This window comes from Acanthopagrus latus, chromosome 6 (genome assembly GCF_904848185.1).
Source record: "Acanthopagrus latus isolate v.2019 chromosome 6, fAcaLat1.1, whole genome shotgun sequence".
In the NCBI taxonomy this organism is placed as follows: domain Eukaryota; kingdom Metazoa; phylum Chordata; class Actinopteri; order Spariformes; family Sparidae; genus Acanthopagrus; species Acanthopagrus latus.
The window spans coordinates 4,852,422-4,869,590 of NC_051044.1; the positions used below are offsets into that span (position 1 = coordinate 4,852,422).

Below are 17,169 nucleotides of genomic sequence, written 5' to 3' on the forward strand. Positions count from 1 at the left end.
AATGTCCTGATCTAAACTAACTACTAGCTGATGTTTGAGTTTATTTTTCTCACTGTGTCAGGACCTGCATGTTAATCAAGACGACGAGAGCGATGATGTTACAGCTGATGTTATTAGCAAAGAGGTAAACTCAGTCTTCCTCTCATTTATTCCAGGATTCTCCAGACTCTCAGTCATATTCTGCCCCTGACTCGCCCTCGCCGGCTGCCCAGCCCCCTGCTGTGTCCCCGTCCTCACCCACACCTGCAGCTCCGGCTCAGGTGAGGCCGGGGGTGAGCGGCGCCCAGCGGAGGGCTCAGGCCGTCAGGCTGGGAGCTCTGATCGCTGAGCTGGAGAAGACGTTACAGAACCAGAGCTGCTCTGAGAAGGAGCTGCGAGCCCTCGAACACCAGATACTGCACCTGTCAACCATATTAAAGGTGAGTACTTATACACACACACACACACCTGTAAGGGAACATGTGTGTGATCTTTACGCTCTGTGGCGTCCTCCTGCAGAACAACCTCTCTCTGTTGAGGAGCTCATCATCAGAGGAGACTCTGGCTGTGGAGGAAGTCCTGGGCAGTTTTGACTTCCTGTCAAACGACTTCAACGGAGATGATGACACCTCGTGTTTGGGCAGCCTGAGGCTGAAAGACAGCGGGTGAGTTCACAGAAGGAGAAGAAGAAGAAGAAGAAGAAGAGGAGAACACGCTGATGTACTGTGAAACAACTCATCTCTCTTTTTATCCTTTCAGCATCAGTTCTTTGCAGCAGAGCACTCTGGGAAAGCTCAACCAGCTGACTGCTGAGGAAGAACTGGTTATCGCCCCTTTGACTTCTGGGAATTGGGGTCTTGACCAGGCTCTAGAGACGCACCTGGATATATGTTGCATCCTGCTACAGGTGCAGAGTGTTTCTCTAGCATGTCGCGAGCCTTTTGTCCACATTAACAACGTTTTTGTTCAGCTCCTTTTTTTTTTTTTTTTTTTTAAATTCTAACAAACAAATTGTTCCCTCAGCTGATAAGAACGACCGACTTCAGCCCGTCGAGGAGGGAGCTGCTGCAGGAAACGGCTCTGCAGGCTGAAGTCCTGGACAGAGTCAGCTGTCTGCTGCTGGAGAAGCACGACAGCATCTCCGCACGAGACAGTGAGTCGAAAAAAATATCTGTGTTTACTACATCAAATCTGTGAAGTGTCGTGGCGTACGTGAAGGTAAACACCCTCCCGTCTTTACTTCAAGTCCTCCCGAAGGCCCAGAGGACGAGAGATGTGCTGCTGTTCTGGGAGGAGTGTGTGGCCGACAGCAGCTCTCCCTTCTGTTGCCACTCGGAAAGTTTCTCCAGGACGCTGAAGAAACGTTACACGCACAAGGTGAAGGCCAAGCAGCCCGGCCAATCAGAGAAAGGTACAGAAGCACCTTATTCCACCTTTCTTACTCAAACACCAAAATCTGGGTGTTTATTTCCTTCATTATCATTTCTTTACTTTGCAGGGAATTACAAACTTTTCTTGCTTTTATCGCTTTTTCCTGATAATTCATATAATAGTTAGTTGCAGTAGCAGTGACCGATGTCATCTCCTGCTCGCTGACGATCACACTCTGCAGTGTTTTCACTCTGAGCCGCCTCCTCTCTCTCTCTCTCTCTCCTCCTCTGCAGTGTTTTCTCAGCTCCTGCAGCAGCTCCAGGCGGCCTGTCGGATGGTGCCCAGCCCTCGGCCGGTCTGCAGCCCGGAGAGAGTCACCCTCTTCCAGCTGTCGGTGTATCTGAAGCGCTGGAGCGTCCAGCAGCTGGGAGAGCACATCTCACGCCTCTCCAAAGAAGGTACAGCTGTTTTATTTAAAACTCTGGCCTTCAGGTTCACACGTCACACGTTAGTTTTATCTTTTCAGATCTTAAACATAAAATGGGAACTCCAGTATTTTTAAGGGGAAACCCTGAGGCTACATGAGACGCTCCTGTTCCCCTCCACCCTGTAGCAGCAAAGCATTTTTTTAAGGTTTTATTTTAAAAACACATCTAGACCACAAACAGACACACTGACAGTCCAGCTGAGAGACGAGAGATCCACAGGAAGTGGGAAGAGCCGGCAGCCTTTAAAACCTCTGGCTGCGAGGCAGGAACCAATCAGCTCCCTGGAAAACCTGCACGCACTCAACCACACACACCTGCAACCAATCACACACAATCAGAGCACATGCAACAGAAATGTAGGTGTTAAAACCTGAACATCTATTAAGTCTTCGTGTTTTGTCACTGAGAGGCTCAAATTGTTATTTTAAGTGTATAATGTAGGAACCACCTGATTAATCAACCAGACTCAATGTACAGAAAGAGTCATTTTATCATTGTGAAACACACTTCATTCAAACGTGACAGAAACAAATAAAAGAAATTAAAAAAGAGAAATTAACACTTTGTGGTAAAAAGTTGTTCCTCTGGGAACAAAAGATGTGCAAGAAAATTGGTTTTCAGGGCCACAAGAGAACATTAAACAGTTTTCATTTATTTGTAACTCCATCATTATTGATTCTTTAAAGCACGCATCACACTCAACATGTGTCTTCAAAGTTTGTGTGTGTGTGTGTGTGTGCGCGTGTGTGTGTGTGTGTGTGTATTTAAGGATCAGTATGCTGTTATAGTTTAACTCGCGAGCTTTAGGATCTGAGAACGTTCCAGAGATTCCCGCTTTCTGAAGGCAACTGGACCATCTGTCAACATTACTGACAAACGGTTACACAAAACTGAACGGGGTGAACGTACGTGTGTGTATACGTGTGTGTGCGTGTGTCTATATGTGTGTGTGGGGGACAACAACAACAACAACAACTCTTCGTAAAATATCTTTCAAGTTTCATTCAGGATTAATTTATTACCATAATATCCTTCCTTCCTTCCTTCCTCTTCGCTTCCTCTCCTCCTTCATGTGGCAGCAGCCTGTTGATGTCTGCAAACATTTGGTTTTCATGGATCGACACGTTTAAATCTTCTAAAACAACAAACTGTGTTTCGGTGCTTAATTCAATCTGGGAGATGAATAAAAATCCGGCTGTTTGTTTTTAACTCAACTCAACTTTTCAACACCGAGTAGCACAAAGAGCCGAGGGAGATAAAATGGAAATTACTTCTTTTGAGTTGTAAAAAAAAAGACATTAAAAACATCTCAGAGTTGTTGATGAGCTGCACAGTGTGAGCAGAAATGTCAAGGAGGAATTTTGAACCCCAGATTTTAAGCTAAAAATGAGGAAAAGATGTTCTGTTGGTGCTCGGAAAAATAACTGTGGCTGTGTGCTGATGAAAACGCTGTGATTGGCTCCAGCATTGAACAGATGCAGCGTATTATTCCCTCATTACGACCGCCGGTGTGTTTCAGAGTACATCCTGTCGGCCCTGAGGAGTCCCAAAAGGAGGCGGGGTTTAAATAAACTGAGGGCGCGGTCCATCGCGGAGCTCCTCCCACTGGGATGCACGCTGCAGACTCTGGCCGCCCTGCAGATCGACTCCAACCACAAAGTCTGCAAAGCTGCCGTCAGCTGCCTCTGCAGGGCCGCCGGCTGCAAAGCCTTCAGGAACAAGGTACAACAAACTGTCCGCTCTGTGAAGACAGAAGTCTTGATGTAGGATTTCTGAACGTATTATTTTCAGTTTGGTTTATGGCAAGATCGCGTTTTGGGGTTAAAATAAACACTTTCACAACATCAACCACACGTTTAAAAGGCTTTTATGTAGTCGCAAAGTGGTCGTCAGTCACTAAATGTGTAATATTTAAGTGTAACTTTTTGTTTAGTTGCTCGGTTTCCTCGTTACTTTCCTATGTGATTTTAACGTTGATTAAATCAGGAACATTTCACATCCGCATCTGATCTGATTTGATCACTGACTGAGAAGATGAACATAGTAAATCTCTCTTCTGCTTTAAAGTTGGACATTTTAACACGGGCTCTCATGGGGATTTACTCGTTTGGTGGCCGTTAGAGGAGCTGCAGTCGTTGGTACTTCCACATTGGCTTTAGTTATAGTGAGGAAGACTTCACACATACTAAACAGCAGCAGGTTGACGTATTTGCATTGTGCGAATCCAAATAACGGTGCAGCTTCTACATCAGCTACATCATCGTTTCTTCTCCTCCAGGCGGTCGTTTACTACACAGAGAGTTTGAAAATCGCCGATGTTCGGATCCAACAAGGTTCCTGTCTGGCTCTGAAGTGCCTCAGGGTGAGAATCACAGCGACACTCACAGAAATTCAGTTTCACCACCAACTGCTACATCATCAACGTCAATAATCGTGTGTGTGTGTGTGTGTGTGTGTGTGTGTGTGTGTGTGTGTTAACAGGCGACAGAGAGCGTGGACCACATCGCAGATTTATGGAGGTCAGCGGATGAGGATCTCCGCAGCGCTGTCAGAGAGACCGTCCTCTCCTTTGGTACGAACATTACTGATTATTTTTCCCCTTGTTTTCATTTCATCATGTTGCAGTTTTATGATATTTTCCATCTGTTCATCTATCTTGCAGGTAAAAAAGGCTACCTGGCCTTCCAGAGGATGGACCAGCTGTACACTGAGATGGAGGAGGAGGCGTATCAGAACCAAGAGACGGAGATTACATTTCTATAGGACACAGTCTGGACCTGAAACAAGGCCGGAGAGACCCGACACGAAGAGTCTCGATGATCCTGACTGTCAGGCTGAGAGACGACACGCAAACAAAACTCACGAGGCATCGAACTTTCTGATTTTGTTTGGAGAGATCGGAACCAAAGAGCCGAGTGCAGGAGATGTGAAGATGCCTCTAGCTTTCTCTGGATGGATCATGCTTCATCCTTCGACCAAAGAAGAGACTTTACTGGGATCTTGGATTAATTTTTTTTTCTTTTGCTCTAATATGCAGAAAGAGTCCTGTTGTAGTTATTTAACCTGCTTAGATTCCCGGTGCAGCTTAAAGTTGATTTCTGCTTTTGTTTTCTTTTTGGGACTAACAACAACATCTGCATCTTGGTTTTGTTGGACGATGAAGGAGAAACGTCTTGTTATTTCATCAAATGTTTCGATAAGAGGCGTATAAATCCCTGAGGGTTCGTACCGGCTGGTGGGTGTGAAGACTGAAGGTTCACCCAGCAGAACACATCAGTGCAACGAGATGATCAATGTCATTCACTCCACCTGTCAGCGGTTTTAATGTTGCGGCTGATCGGTGTGTAATCACTGTTAATGGACTCAGCTGTGTGTGTGTGATCACTGAGACGCAGGCAGGTGCTGCCCTCTGCTGGCTGCTTCAGGACGAAGGCCCTGACCTGAGGACGCCTTCTCTGCCCACAGTGCAGATTTGGCTGTGGTCAAACTGACCTGGGACCTCTAAGGCTGGGACATTTAAGGAATGTTTGGAGGGTCAATACAGTGGCATGGGAAGAGGAGCTCAGTCACATGAGGTTTCTCTTCAGCCCTGACAGCTCGTCACAGATTTTGGTACCAGAAAATGATCAAAATTACATAATTTTCCTCTCACAGTGAATCCTCAACAAAACCACAGCTGCACCATTAAGACACAGTTTGTCCATTTTCTTTTAGATGCAGAGTCAGAATGAACTTGTTCAGAATATAAACAGGATCCAGGGTTCGGTCTTAGCTGTGTTTAAAGATTCTCTGCCTGGTTTGTTTCAGTCTCGTCCTGCAGGACCAGATGGCTCAGAGGCAACAACAAGAACTTATCAGAAGGAAGCGACAGTCAGCAAAAACAAATGTATTCGATTGCAGGACTTCTTGTGTGTTTGTTTTTCATGGTAGCATGGAAGGAAAGCCGAGAAAGAGGAGCAATAATGAAGGATCATAGAGATATTTGCAAGAAATTAAGGATGACAGGAGGGTGAAGGAAGTAAGAATGTGTAGGACAGGATTTAGCAACACTTCAGGCAGGCTAGCAGCTGTATGGGGCTGTCCTTCAGCACAGGAGGGAGTTCTCTGAGCTAAATGCTAACGTCAGCATGCTAACATGATGATGTTCAGCGGGTAAAACCACGTTCACCATCTTGGTTTGATCTGTTAGCATGCCAGCATTTACTACGTAGAAACACAATTTCACACACAAGTTTTTTCAGCTAAAGGTTAGACTCAGCATGCTGCATTGTTTTACCGTCACAACATGTTTATTTACCATCCTGGTTAAACATGTTAGCATGCTAACATTTGGTCATTAGATACACACATTGCATCTAAACCTGCATAAACCAAAGTGTTGGACGTGTAAGAGTTCAGTTGTTATCTCGTGTTCGTGCTAAATAAAAACCGAAGTGACAGCAGTTCCTCCTGAGAGCATTAACGTCTGATGGAAATGAGCCACTTTTTGTTGAGACATTTTACTTAAAAACACAAATATCAACCTCACGGTGAAACTAGATGTAAAATAGAGGACAACTAAAGTCCTCAAGAACTATTTTCAACAGCACATAATCGTCTACAAACTTTCATATCTCCCCAGCAGCTTGTGAGGTTTTTTTTGGTCCTGACCAGATTTTTTTAGAGCTATAATGATTTATTTTGTTCAGGTGCCACGTTATGTTACGTGACACCAAACACCTGTTCTGTGTGATCACCAGCACGATCAGCATTCATGTTTTTTGTTGATTTGTTACGTAACCTCACGTATCATGCCACTTGAAATTACAGTATCAGACAAACAAAGCAACAACTTTTAAGAGAGCAGGGACGAATCAAAATGTACACAGTTAACTTCAGGAAAAGTCAAGTTCAAGGTTACACACTGACACGCACTTGTAATTGTGACTCATGTTTCTTCACTTTATCTTTTTTCTATACATTCTTCTGACGTGGTACCGCCTTTGCATCAAACTGTGGTTTCAACAGCTATGTGTTATTTTAACTGGATGTATATTGCTTACAGAAATGTGTATTATTGAGACTTTATATTGTACTTACAAGAAAGGAAGCGTTTCACTTTTATGAGCATTAAAAATGATTCATCGTGAACTGTTGCTGCTCTGTTTCTGATCTCAAATTTAAAAAGGTGCTAACGTGCATCATGAAGACTGCAAATGATTTCTAAGGTCATTTTTTGAAGGAAAAAAAAGCAAAAATTCCTGATTCCTCCTTCTTAAATATAATTTTTTTGTTTTGTTTTTTTTTTCCTTCTATGACAGTAAACTGAATATCTTTGGGTTGTGGACAAAACAAGACATTTGAGGACGTCATCTCAGGCTTTGGGAAACACTGATCAACATTTTTCACCAAACAACTAATCGATTAATGTATAAAATAATGTCGGAGTAATCACCAGTGAAAATGAGCAAAAACGTTTCTTACAAACAGCTCCTTGAGGATTTTTAGAGCTCAAAAGAACCCAAAAAACAATTTAGAAATGGAAGAAAAACAGTTAAGTCTTCCAAAAATACCTTTCATTTATGGTTGGCCAGAATACGGAGTTCTACACATTTTAACACGTTGAGAGGAAAAACTTTATTTAAATTAAAACCAAAGCAATAATGCAGCAGTGAGCATGTTCAGTACTGCGACAGGAGGCCACACACACACACACACACACACACCAATAGGTACACAGTATAAACGCTGCAGCCCGTGTCTGACAGCTTAACATAACACTTACAGCAGCGATACACAAGGAAACTCCGTCACAGCGTTGCCCTTTGAATGAACAATAAAGTTATTATTGTCAGCGAAGATTCGATACCTTTTTCCTCCTCCAGCGCTCTGCGTTACTTTTTGCTGCTGGAAATACTGAACATCTATTGTTACGTTACCTTGTGTATCCCCACATTTCATCTCGTCTCAGCATGTCATGAGCACAAAAAAAATAACACACCTATCGCACAGAACACAAATCTTCTTTCATACACCCCGAAACATACATACAGTTTTTTTTTTCCCTTTTAACCCCCTTGGGAAACTTTCAGCATTTTGTTTTTATTAATTAAAATTTGTATGTGAAATTTTTATGCCTGAAAAATAACTAACGGCAACCCATGCACAAAAAAAAAAAAAAAAAAAAAAGAAACAAACGGTGAGTCTGGTAGGTCGGTAGGGAACATTCACTCTGAGGCGAGAGGAGGGAGAGGAGACGAGGAAGACGAGGAGCAGCTGCAGAGCACAGTGGGTAATAACAACCAGACGGTTTCTCAGCATTATAACACCTTCTTCAGGTGCGTTTTGTGTGGCTATGCGGCAGAAGAGGAATTATTCACAGCATAGTTATTGATTGTCCAGTGTCAGTGTGCTCTCCTTCAGGATAGCGTTACGTGTGCTGAGCCAGAGTGGCGACAGAGAGTTTGGTCGGGGTGGACTGTGAGAGGGCAAACAGGTCCAGATGGCAAATATACTTTAACACTTACTGGTTGTCAAAAAACTGAAACGGTGCAGCGCTGAGAGGCGAGCGTGGCCGCGAGGGAAATTTGAAAGGTCCAACTCGAGTTTGGCAGTTTGAGGTTTGGAACATTTTCATTATCGGATAAAATAAAATCAGCAGAGCTGGGTGTCGCCGCCGAGTTCCTGAATCGATCCACAAGGTCCCAATTCGATTCCGTTTAGTTCAGGGTGAATTCAGCTACGTTTCCAATTTGCCTTGTATATGAAAGAGATTCTAGGATAATTTAAGACGTGAATTAATGGAGAACTGTTGCAATTTTAGCATCTAATTGTTAAAAATACTGTAGTGAAGGAACAAGATGGTAGTGACAGATGTTGGCTGGAGAATTAAATACGTTTTCCTGTTTTAAATCAATCTTTGTGGCCATTCAAGTATTGATGACTGTGTTTAAGACATTTGCAGACAGCAGAGGACTGAAGCAGAGCGCCTGAAAATTACACCAAACGCATTATAAACATAGTTTTTGATCACAACGATATTTTTGATTTAAAAATCTATCCGTGAGTGTGACGAAAGCCTGGAAAGATTTACTTTGCTTTTGGTGCTTCGTGAGTGTTAATTTCAGACCCTGACATGCATCGACAGGAAAAGGCATTCAGTGAAAGATTGATTTGGGATTTTCTGAAACGATTAAAGATAGAAAAATCTTTTTTTTTTTCTTTAACCCAGCCCTAAAAATGAACAAACAGGTTTTTGGGGGAAAGTGACGTTTCTTTTTAGTGATGTTGGTAGCAAACACATCAGGGGGTTGGAAAGGAACCAGAATACTGAAACACGGTGGTCACACGTGGGGTTTATATTGTTCTAGTTTTCATTCAAATGCTGGAATGAAAGTTGCTGAAACTGAAATTCTTTCCTGAACACCAAGTTCACACACGTCCCTTCCCTCAGCATTTAAAGTTTGGACGTCCCTCCCATTCTTCCTGTTAAATAAAAGTACACATAATGTCTCCGGCGGCATCACTTCCCCCCCTCCTCTCCTCCTACAACCTGAAATTCGAATCTGTCTTTACAGCATGAAAATAGCCCCTCATAATCCTCCGGTATTGGCTCTTCTCCTCCTCAGTACCACCTTTGGCTGAGTGCTCTCTCTTTCTGCAGTATTTTCCTCCAGCAGTCCTTCAGCACCGCCTCTTCACTAGTCTCCAACCCCCAAAGTATCGTCCGTCCTGTCTTACAGCATGGCAGTATCATTCTCCAGCAATGCCTCGTCACCCTTCACACCCCCCTCCCCCCCTTCTGATATCTCTCCCCCCTTTTCTCTCCTAGGTCCCGACAATTGCTGGGTCGTGGGCAGCGTCCGGCAGTGCGGCATCCTGGCAGTGGTAGAGAAAGCAGTTGCCCCAGCAACTATAGCAGATAAGGAAGAGGGCAGCCAGGAAGACCAAGGCACAGATGGTGCAGGGCTTCCTCTCCAGCAGGAAGCTGAGCAGGTAGAAGCCCATGAACATGGAGTGGTTGAACCACAGCGCCGGGTTCAGCGGCTTGGGGATGAGCAGCACAGGAAGTAGCCACTGTAAGCAATACATGGTCTCTGTTTTATGAAGGGCGCTGACGGATGCTCTCTGTGGGGCTGCTACAGCTCAATCCAGGGTCGTCTGAGGCCTCTGAGGGAGGAGGATTCAGCAGACTCAGCAGATGGTATGATGTGGGAGAGTCGTCCTATCCGACAGAGCTGAGATGATGGAGGGACAGGTCGAAGAAGCCAGATGTTGCTGTCGTCAGGTCATCCCTGTAAACAGTAGAGGACAGATTTCATATCCCAAACTAAGTCTGATCAAACTGATGCTCCACCCCACTATTATTTATCACTTAACCTAATACTTAACACATTATTTTATCAATTGTTTGGTCTCTTCTGTTCCATAAAACAGTGGAAATGGCCATCACATTTTCCAAGAGCCCAGAGTGATGTCTATATACTTTTTTTTACCATCACACCTGAAAAAACAGCAAATTCCATAACCAAGAAACTGTAGCTAAGGAACGTTTTTGTTTGGAAAGTGATAATCAATCAACGTAAAACTTCAACAATTTTGATAACCGATTTAGTCGTTTAAGTGTTTTGGGTTTTTTTTTTGAGGGAAAAAAAGTCAACATTATCTGGTTCCAGCCTTTTAAACAAAGGTTAAATATTTTCTGTATCTTTTATTTAACAGTAAAGCAAACATCTTTGGCTCAGAGACAAAACAAGACAAAACTGATGAAAGAGGAACACACAGTTAAATAGACAGTAAACAAATAATCCTAGGCTGCAGTCCTCTATGCTTACTGCCACTCCTTTAAAAGCAATTCATAAATGCTGGTCTAGGAGTGACATCACATGTATGGATATAAATAGACTCTGTAATATAGTGTGAACACTGACTTTAGAGATGTATTTATAGATGATTACAATAAAAGGTAATAATACACCTTACATGCAAGTCAGTCAGGGGAGTGTGAGAGATTTCAGACATATACCCTTACAGACAGAAGGCCATTGTCCAAAACTATTGCACAGTTGTGACTAATATGTGTCCCGGCCCATGTTAATGACTTTCAAAAGTAAACGTTTAGCCAACATCATGTATTAACAGAGGCAACTTCCTTGTATGGGCCTGTTACTGGTAGCTTAGCCGCTCTGCTAACAATAATTAGCTGCGCACTAAGCGAACCCACGCTGCCATACAAGATCTGTGGTGGTTAATGTGCAGTATCTGCACACATTAATAGGACTGTGTTAGTCATACGAAACGCTAAAAATTGACGGTACTGTTTTAACGGAGTCAATATTTGTGAGTGAGTGAGTGAATGAGTTCACGTTGAAGCGGCTGGTTTCAACAAGAGAACTGGCTGCGGCTGGCTGAAGGACAAAAGCCGTTACTGTCAGTTACAGCTGCTAACATTCACTGACCGCCTCATGTCTCCTTAACTTCACAACACAGTCGTGTTTAAATAACGACAGGTAGTGGTGACTAATAACACACCTGCTGGGTTAAATTCGCTAACATTCAATGGGACAACCTGGGCTCACTGGCACTTATGACCAGGGCAGCTAGTTAGCACTAATGCTAGTTAGGTTAACTCATTATATCGATGCTAATTTAAGAACAACGCTACACATTTTGGTCCTGAGGTTACAATAAAATGGCCTCGCTTACCAGTATTTATGTAAGTTGGTGAGGGAACCGCCAAGTTACCAAATATTATCCCATTCTAGGATACACGAACAAAGTGGTGCAACCAAACCCAATTCACAAATCTACCAATTTAATGTTTCCAGGCGCGCCACTGGAAGCAAATACATCATGAGACGTCACACACACTAAATTTAGAGCCCAGGAGGGGCGCTCATCAATTCGGGATACCGTCAGTACAATGAACTATTACTGTCAAGATGTGATTCTGACATAAAAGTTGTTTCATCCACAATCACGTTCCTCAACAAAAATCCATCGCAGTGGGCGGTAACGTTAGCACGCAGCGTGAGCCAGTTCTAAAAGTGGAACAGAACCGTTCTGCTTGGCGGTTAAAAACTGTTATCATATCAGTTTATGTAAAATATAATATTGGGTTGTGTTTTGTAAATTGTATATAAACCCCCAGCTTGGAGCGGAGTTTAGCATGATTTAAGATTAGAGGAGTTTTAACATTTCATCGGTAGAAGAAGGAATTACACGTAGCGGAGGCTAGCTAGCTGGGTTAGCTTGGGGAAGAAAAAAAACACAAGATTTTGCGAATGTATTGTTCCTCCGGCGCACATTAACCAACACAGTGAGATAAACACAATGACAAAGATCGGCGTATTTTTGCGAGTCGACTTCTGTGTTGCATGAATGAGTAAAATAAGCAAACAAACCTGACATTGTTCGGGTTCATTCTCAGCAGACAACAACCATCAACACCATTCTGACTGTGACTGCGTACGTAGCTGCTAGCTAGCAAATTAGCTAACAAACATTAGCGTTAGCTGAAAGGACCCCTGATGCAGCGGAGCAAAGAGGTTTAGACGACTGAGGTCTGCCTGAATGTATTTAACTTCACTTCAACAGCACTGTGTCCTGAAGCCTGTTAATAGTGTCTACTTGTTCAGACACTCATATTATCTTCAGTTAAAGATATTTTAGAGCGACAGTGTGAATAAATCTTTAATATCTGATGAACAAAGCCTGATTTATACTGTGTATACTCAGCTAGTTTCCATTACACACAGGACAAACAGATATTTAGACATGGCAGTGTCATTATTTGCACAACAGACATGACCAGGATGCTGCTATATTCCATGTATTTTCTTGTGGAAAATGAAAGAATATGTTTGTGACCTGTTTATATCTGCAGTAGGAACACGTGGTCTGTGATTGAGAACCTCAGACAGATTAGGAAAGCCAGAAAGTGTCAGAATGATGGACTAACTTGTGATTTTGTGATTCATAGCAATAAAAAGAAGAGCATGGATATTTAGAACAACTAGGTAATCAATGTAATATAATACGATATAATATGATATAATATACAAATTGCATCTACAGCAGAGCAAACAACTAATCTAATAATTATGGTGTTATTTTATCTGTTGTACACTGTGAATGTAATGTCTAGTGTTTGTTGTATTTATGAGTTGATTCAATGGCCAATGAGTTTCCCCACTGGAGATTAATAGAGCCGTCATTCGAATCTTATAATGCATAATCAATATAATAAATTGTCAGTGTGAAATCTTTACTGTTCTTTCTGACAGTCACAGCTCCCACATCATAAAAGTTAGCGAGTGGGCTGTACAGAAGACAAATGTGGGTCCACACAGCATTTTAATCACTTGGCAAGATTGTAAATGTTGTTTTCTTACTTTTAGCATCGTCATTTAAGATGTTTAATCACCTTCCCTGCAAAAAGTTGAAGAAAACTTCAACTGTGACTTATACAACTATAAACTATGCTCTATTTCTCCAGAATGTCTTTTTTGAATGTATTTTCTTTAACCAACTAAACTGAAACGAGTAAAGATGAATGGACTATGACAAACCTTTATGCAAAATTAAAGATAAAAAAATCATACAAATAGAGGAAATCATTCATCTGTTTATTTATTTTCTTGACCCAGTTATCAAACTCAGGGATGCAGAAGCGCAAAATTACCAAAAAGAACCAGACACATTTTCTCCAAACTTTATTTCGCACATTTAACTTATTACACAGACGACCAGAAGTGTGAGACAGCATGTGATTAAAATACTGTTCTGCTGTTGGTGAAGCCAAGAGAAATGGCAAAGAGATCTGTCAGAAATTAAAGAAATTAACAAGGAAATCTAACACCAGAAATAAAACTACAAAACTAAATATAGAAGGAAATATGACCCAAGTAAAGTAGCAACAGCATTTAATTCTTATTTTACTGATTCTACATAAAGTTTTAGAATTTCCCTACGTTGAATTATTCCGTCACTCCTCTAAATACTGATGATCCCATTTTGACTTTCAGAAAGGTGATTAACAACTGATGAAGTCTTTCTAAGTGCTTGGAAACAGCAATAATTAAACCAGCGTTCAGTGTTTGGTATTGTTTTCTTCTACAAAATATTAAGGCTAAATTAGACAAGGGAGGTGAGATCGGGGTTATTTTGATTTAAAGAAAGTCTTACCAGTTTTCCAAAGTTGAAATTTTCACTTAACATAAATCAACTATTAATATCATACCTTACAGAAAGAAGAAAAGTTCTGGTAGACTGTAAAACCTCAGGAAATGGTTGATAATCATTTTGGCGTTCCTCAGGGTTCAACTTTGGGTCCCTTTTGTTTTGTTTTGTTTGTATATTAGTGACCTACCTGAAGTTTTTCCTTCTACTATAACTTATATTAACAGACCTAGATGTTATACTGTAGCAGGGAGAAGACTATCAGTAGTGCATGAGTTTTAATATTTAGGCATAAAATCACATTTTCAGCACAAGTTAAAATAAAAACTGAGAACAGAATGAAATTCAGTTTGGCAAATTTAGACATATTATTTAACCACAGAGTGCTTTCAGTTATACACCAATGATTCTCTCACACATGAACTCTCTTAACTTCAGAAGCAGACTTTAAAATAAACATTGAATAAAAGGTAATATTTATATGATCATTGTTATTAACCATTCTCAGCCTCTTTAAGCCCTTTCTTTCCATTTCATTTCCCCAGACGCTGGTTTAAAATTAGCCAAAAAACACTCATCACACTAAATGACAATATCAGGTGTGTGATGGTTTAAACAATTTACTGAATCAAACAGTCCCACAAAAAGACTCAATGTTGAAACAGGAAATATCCTGGATTGGGCATCAATTTTACACATTTACCTTCAGTTCTGCCTGATGAACTTCAAGGAGGGACCTTTGCTCAATAATTTCATCAAACAAAATCATCTACCAGAGTTACTGATCAGGAGAGGAGATTTGTAAAACACCATAAAAATGAATCTTTGGACTCTCAGAAGAACTAAGGAACATCACATCTCTCAATTCTTTCTTAAGTTTTGTAAAACAATGCTTGCTGGACAATCGAACATGCTGTCAAAAGCTGTTTATGTTACTGATTTTCTATCATCTGTGCTTTTGTCTGTGCTTGTTTACTTATTTGCCACTTAATGTTGTGTTAAAATACTCTTAACTACCAAATATATATGCTGAAAATTAGCCTGTTTGGCTAAATCTTGTACATTGACATATCAGACCCGAGTGCCCGTGTTAATTAATGTGGATCGTCCCTTCTTACATCAACATAAACATAGATTCTAAAAAGAAAACAAAGTTCGATGACCGGAATCTGTGCACTTGATTTCTGTCTCCATCACTCTCTCTCTCTCTCTCTCTCATTCATTCAGTCACTCAGCAAATAAAAGCAACAGAAGCTGTATGTTTTTGTTATATTGGTGCTTGCTGCAGCGCTGAAAGCTACATGCTCGTCTATTCTGTCGTCTTTCCGTTTCGTATGAGGTCATCTACATTGCAGGCAGTCGTTTTAAAAGTATTCAGGACGGACAGCTGTCGGTCCCTGCACGTCCTGCGTCCTGCTCTAGCCGGCGAGGTGCATATCGATCAGCGTAGTTTATAGTGAAGCCATATACAGTATTGTTACATCGAGAAAAGTCAGAGTAAAAGAGCTGAAACACAGGCAACATCTTGATGGAATGCAGATGGGCAATAGTACCTGTAACAGGAGTGGAGACCGACAACTGCAGCAACAAAATAATCATCAAAATGAACAATAAAAGTAAAGAAACACAATAAAACAACATGAATGTCGCTGCCAGCAGTCGTCTGTCTCCATTCCAGTGAACGGTGACTTGGGTCAACTAGCCTGTCTTACTGAGAATCAGACAAAAATATCTTAAATATTTCGGTTCTTCTGATGTGTCTGATATTACTGCATGAGCTATGATGGTTTGGTAACCAGCCAGTATTTTAATCATGCCACCCTGACCTTTTCAAGCCCAGTACAAGTCACACGCATAACAACTTAATTTGGACTCAACTGTCGGGTTAGTCAGTCTCGATCGTAGCGGTTCAAACATCATCGAAGTGACTCGGACATGAACACAGTGACACGAAACCAGCGTAGTGACTCAAATGTTACTCAGACAGTAATGTACAGACTCTCTGTGGACCACAGAGACTCGGACACTGAAGTATTGACTTGGATAGTCACGTACAGACATGATCATTATGGCTTGGACATGACTTCATTAGTCAAATACGACCGCAGTAACTTGGACTTTAATGTATTGTCTCAGACGAGATCGTGTTGACTTGGACACGACCGTAGTAACTTGGACGTGACTATAGCATAACAGAAGTGACTTGAAAGTGAATCGGTAAAGGTCGCATCAACAAAGACGTGACCTTAGTGACTGTATCATGAGTTTGGATATGACTGTAGCAGGTCAAACACGATCACGCTGACTTGTACATGACTGTAGTGACTCGGACATGAACACAGTGACTCGGACAGTAATGTACTGATTCAGACATGAATGTAGCAACTTGGGCAAGATCGTATTGTTTTAGACGTGACCGTACAGACTAGGACATGACAATATTGACAGGGGCATGAGCTTAAGACACGGCTTAAAGTGAAACTCTTGCCAAAATGCAAACTAGGGTCTTTTTGTGAATGTACCCGCGTCAAACGAATTATAACGAAAGAGGCACTTTTAAGATTTACTGTATTTTCGTTGTCAGGTCAAACTCATTTTCAATGGGAGTGCTGCGGGCACTTTTACGATATCCTAAAAGTGCCCGGAGCATTCACATTGAAACCCGAAAACGAAAATACAGTAAATCTTAAAAGAGCTGCTTTCATCATAACAATGCTTTTAAATGAACATTTGACTTGGGTACATTCACAAAAAAAAACCTAGGCTGCATTTTGGCGAGAGTTTCACTTTAAGTGACTCGAACACGACTTGATTGATTCAGACCTGACAGTCGTGATACGGACATGATTGTTCTGGCTCAGACATCGACATGTCGATCTGTCCGCAGTGACTCGTAATCATAGCGACTTACATTTGATCAAAGCAACTCGAACACGTCCTTCATGACTCAGACTTTAAAAATGTAACACTAGAACGTTGAAGACTTGGGGCTCGACGTGGACTTGGGTGTTTGTGACTTGACTTCAACACTCTAACTAGCTATTTGTTCATGCTTTTGGCCTCTAAATGTTGCCCATGTGTCATCGCCTCAAGATTTAGCCGGGAGCATACAGCAGCCATTCCAACACGATTGGAAAAAAAAAAAAAAAATTTAAAAAAAGCATATTAGGCT

General features: G+C 41.6%; 2 protein-coding genes across 9 annotated transcripts in view; one reads left to right on the forward strand and one right to left on the reverse strand.

The window, feature by feature from the left end:
• The window catches only part of ripor3 (RIPOR family member 3), a 55,385-nt gene extending 49,113 nt beyond the window's left edge, over positions 1-6,272 (forward strand). For all 7 annotated transcript variants that reach the window (XM_037099763.1, XM_037099766.1, XM_037099762.1 and 4 more), the window contains 10 exons: positions 156-419; positions 499-644; positions 739-886; positions 1,003-1,132; positions 1,226-1,390; positions 1,644-1,808; positions 3,358-3,560; positions 4,117-4,200; positions 4,320-4,410; positions 4,501-6,272. In XM_037099763.1, coding sequence (XP_036955658.1) covers positions 156-419; positions 499-644; positions 739-886; positions 1,003-1,132; positions 1,226-1,390; positions 1,644-1,808; positions 3,358-3,560; positions 4,117-4,200; positions 4,320-4,410; positions 4,501-4,601 — 1,497 coding nt within the window. In that variant the 3' untranslated portion in view covers positions 4,602-6,272. The remainder of the gene's footprint in view (positions 1-155; positions 420-498; positions 645-738; positions 887-1,002; positions 1,133-1,225; positions 1,391-1,643; positions 1,809-3,357; positions 3,561-4,116; positions 4,201-4,319; positions 4,411-4,500) is intronic.
• A 1,157-nt stretch (positions 6,273-7,429) lies between these two features.
• LOC119020460 (bladder cancer associated protein) lies at positions 7,430-12,376 on the reverse strand. 2 transcript variants are annotated; one of them, XM_037099772.1, is made up of 2 exons: positions 12,221-12,376; positions 7,430-10,111 (listed from the first exon to the last, which is right to left on the reverse strand). In XM_037099772.1, the coding sequence occupies exon 2, from the start codon at positions 9,906-9,908 to the stop codon at positions 9,645-9,647; it is 264 nt and encodes an 87-aa protein (XP_036955667.1). In that variant the 5' UTR covers positions 9,909-10,111; positions 12,221-12,376; the 3' UTR covers positions 7,430-9,644. The 2 variants fall into 2 exon arrangements, with proteins under 2 accessions (XP_036955667.1, XP_036955668.1); XM_037099773.1 differs by lacking the exon at positions 12,221-12,376 and adding an exon at positions 11,523-11,683.
• Between the last annotated feature and the right edge of the window lie 4,793 nt (positions 12,377-17,169).

Bases quoted from the DNA above. Each gene is read 5' to 3' on its own strand.
- LOC119020460 (XM_037099772.1), bottom strand. From the start codon at position 9,908: ATGTATTGCTTACAGTGGCTACTTCCTGTGCTGCTCATCCCCAAGCCG.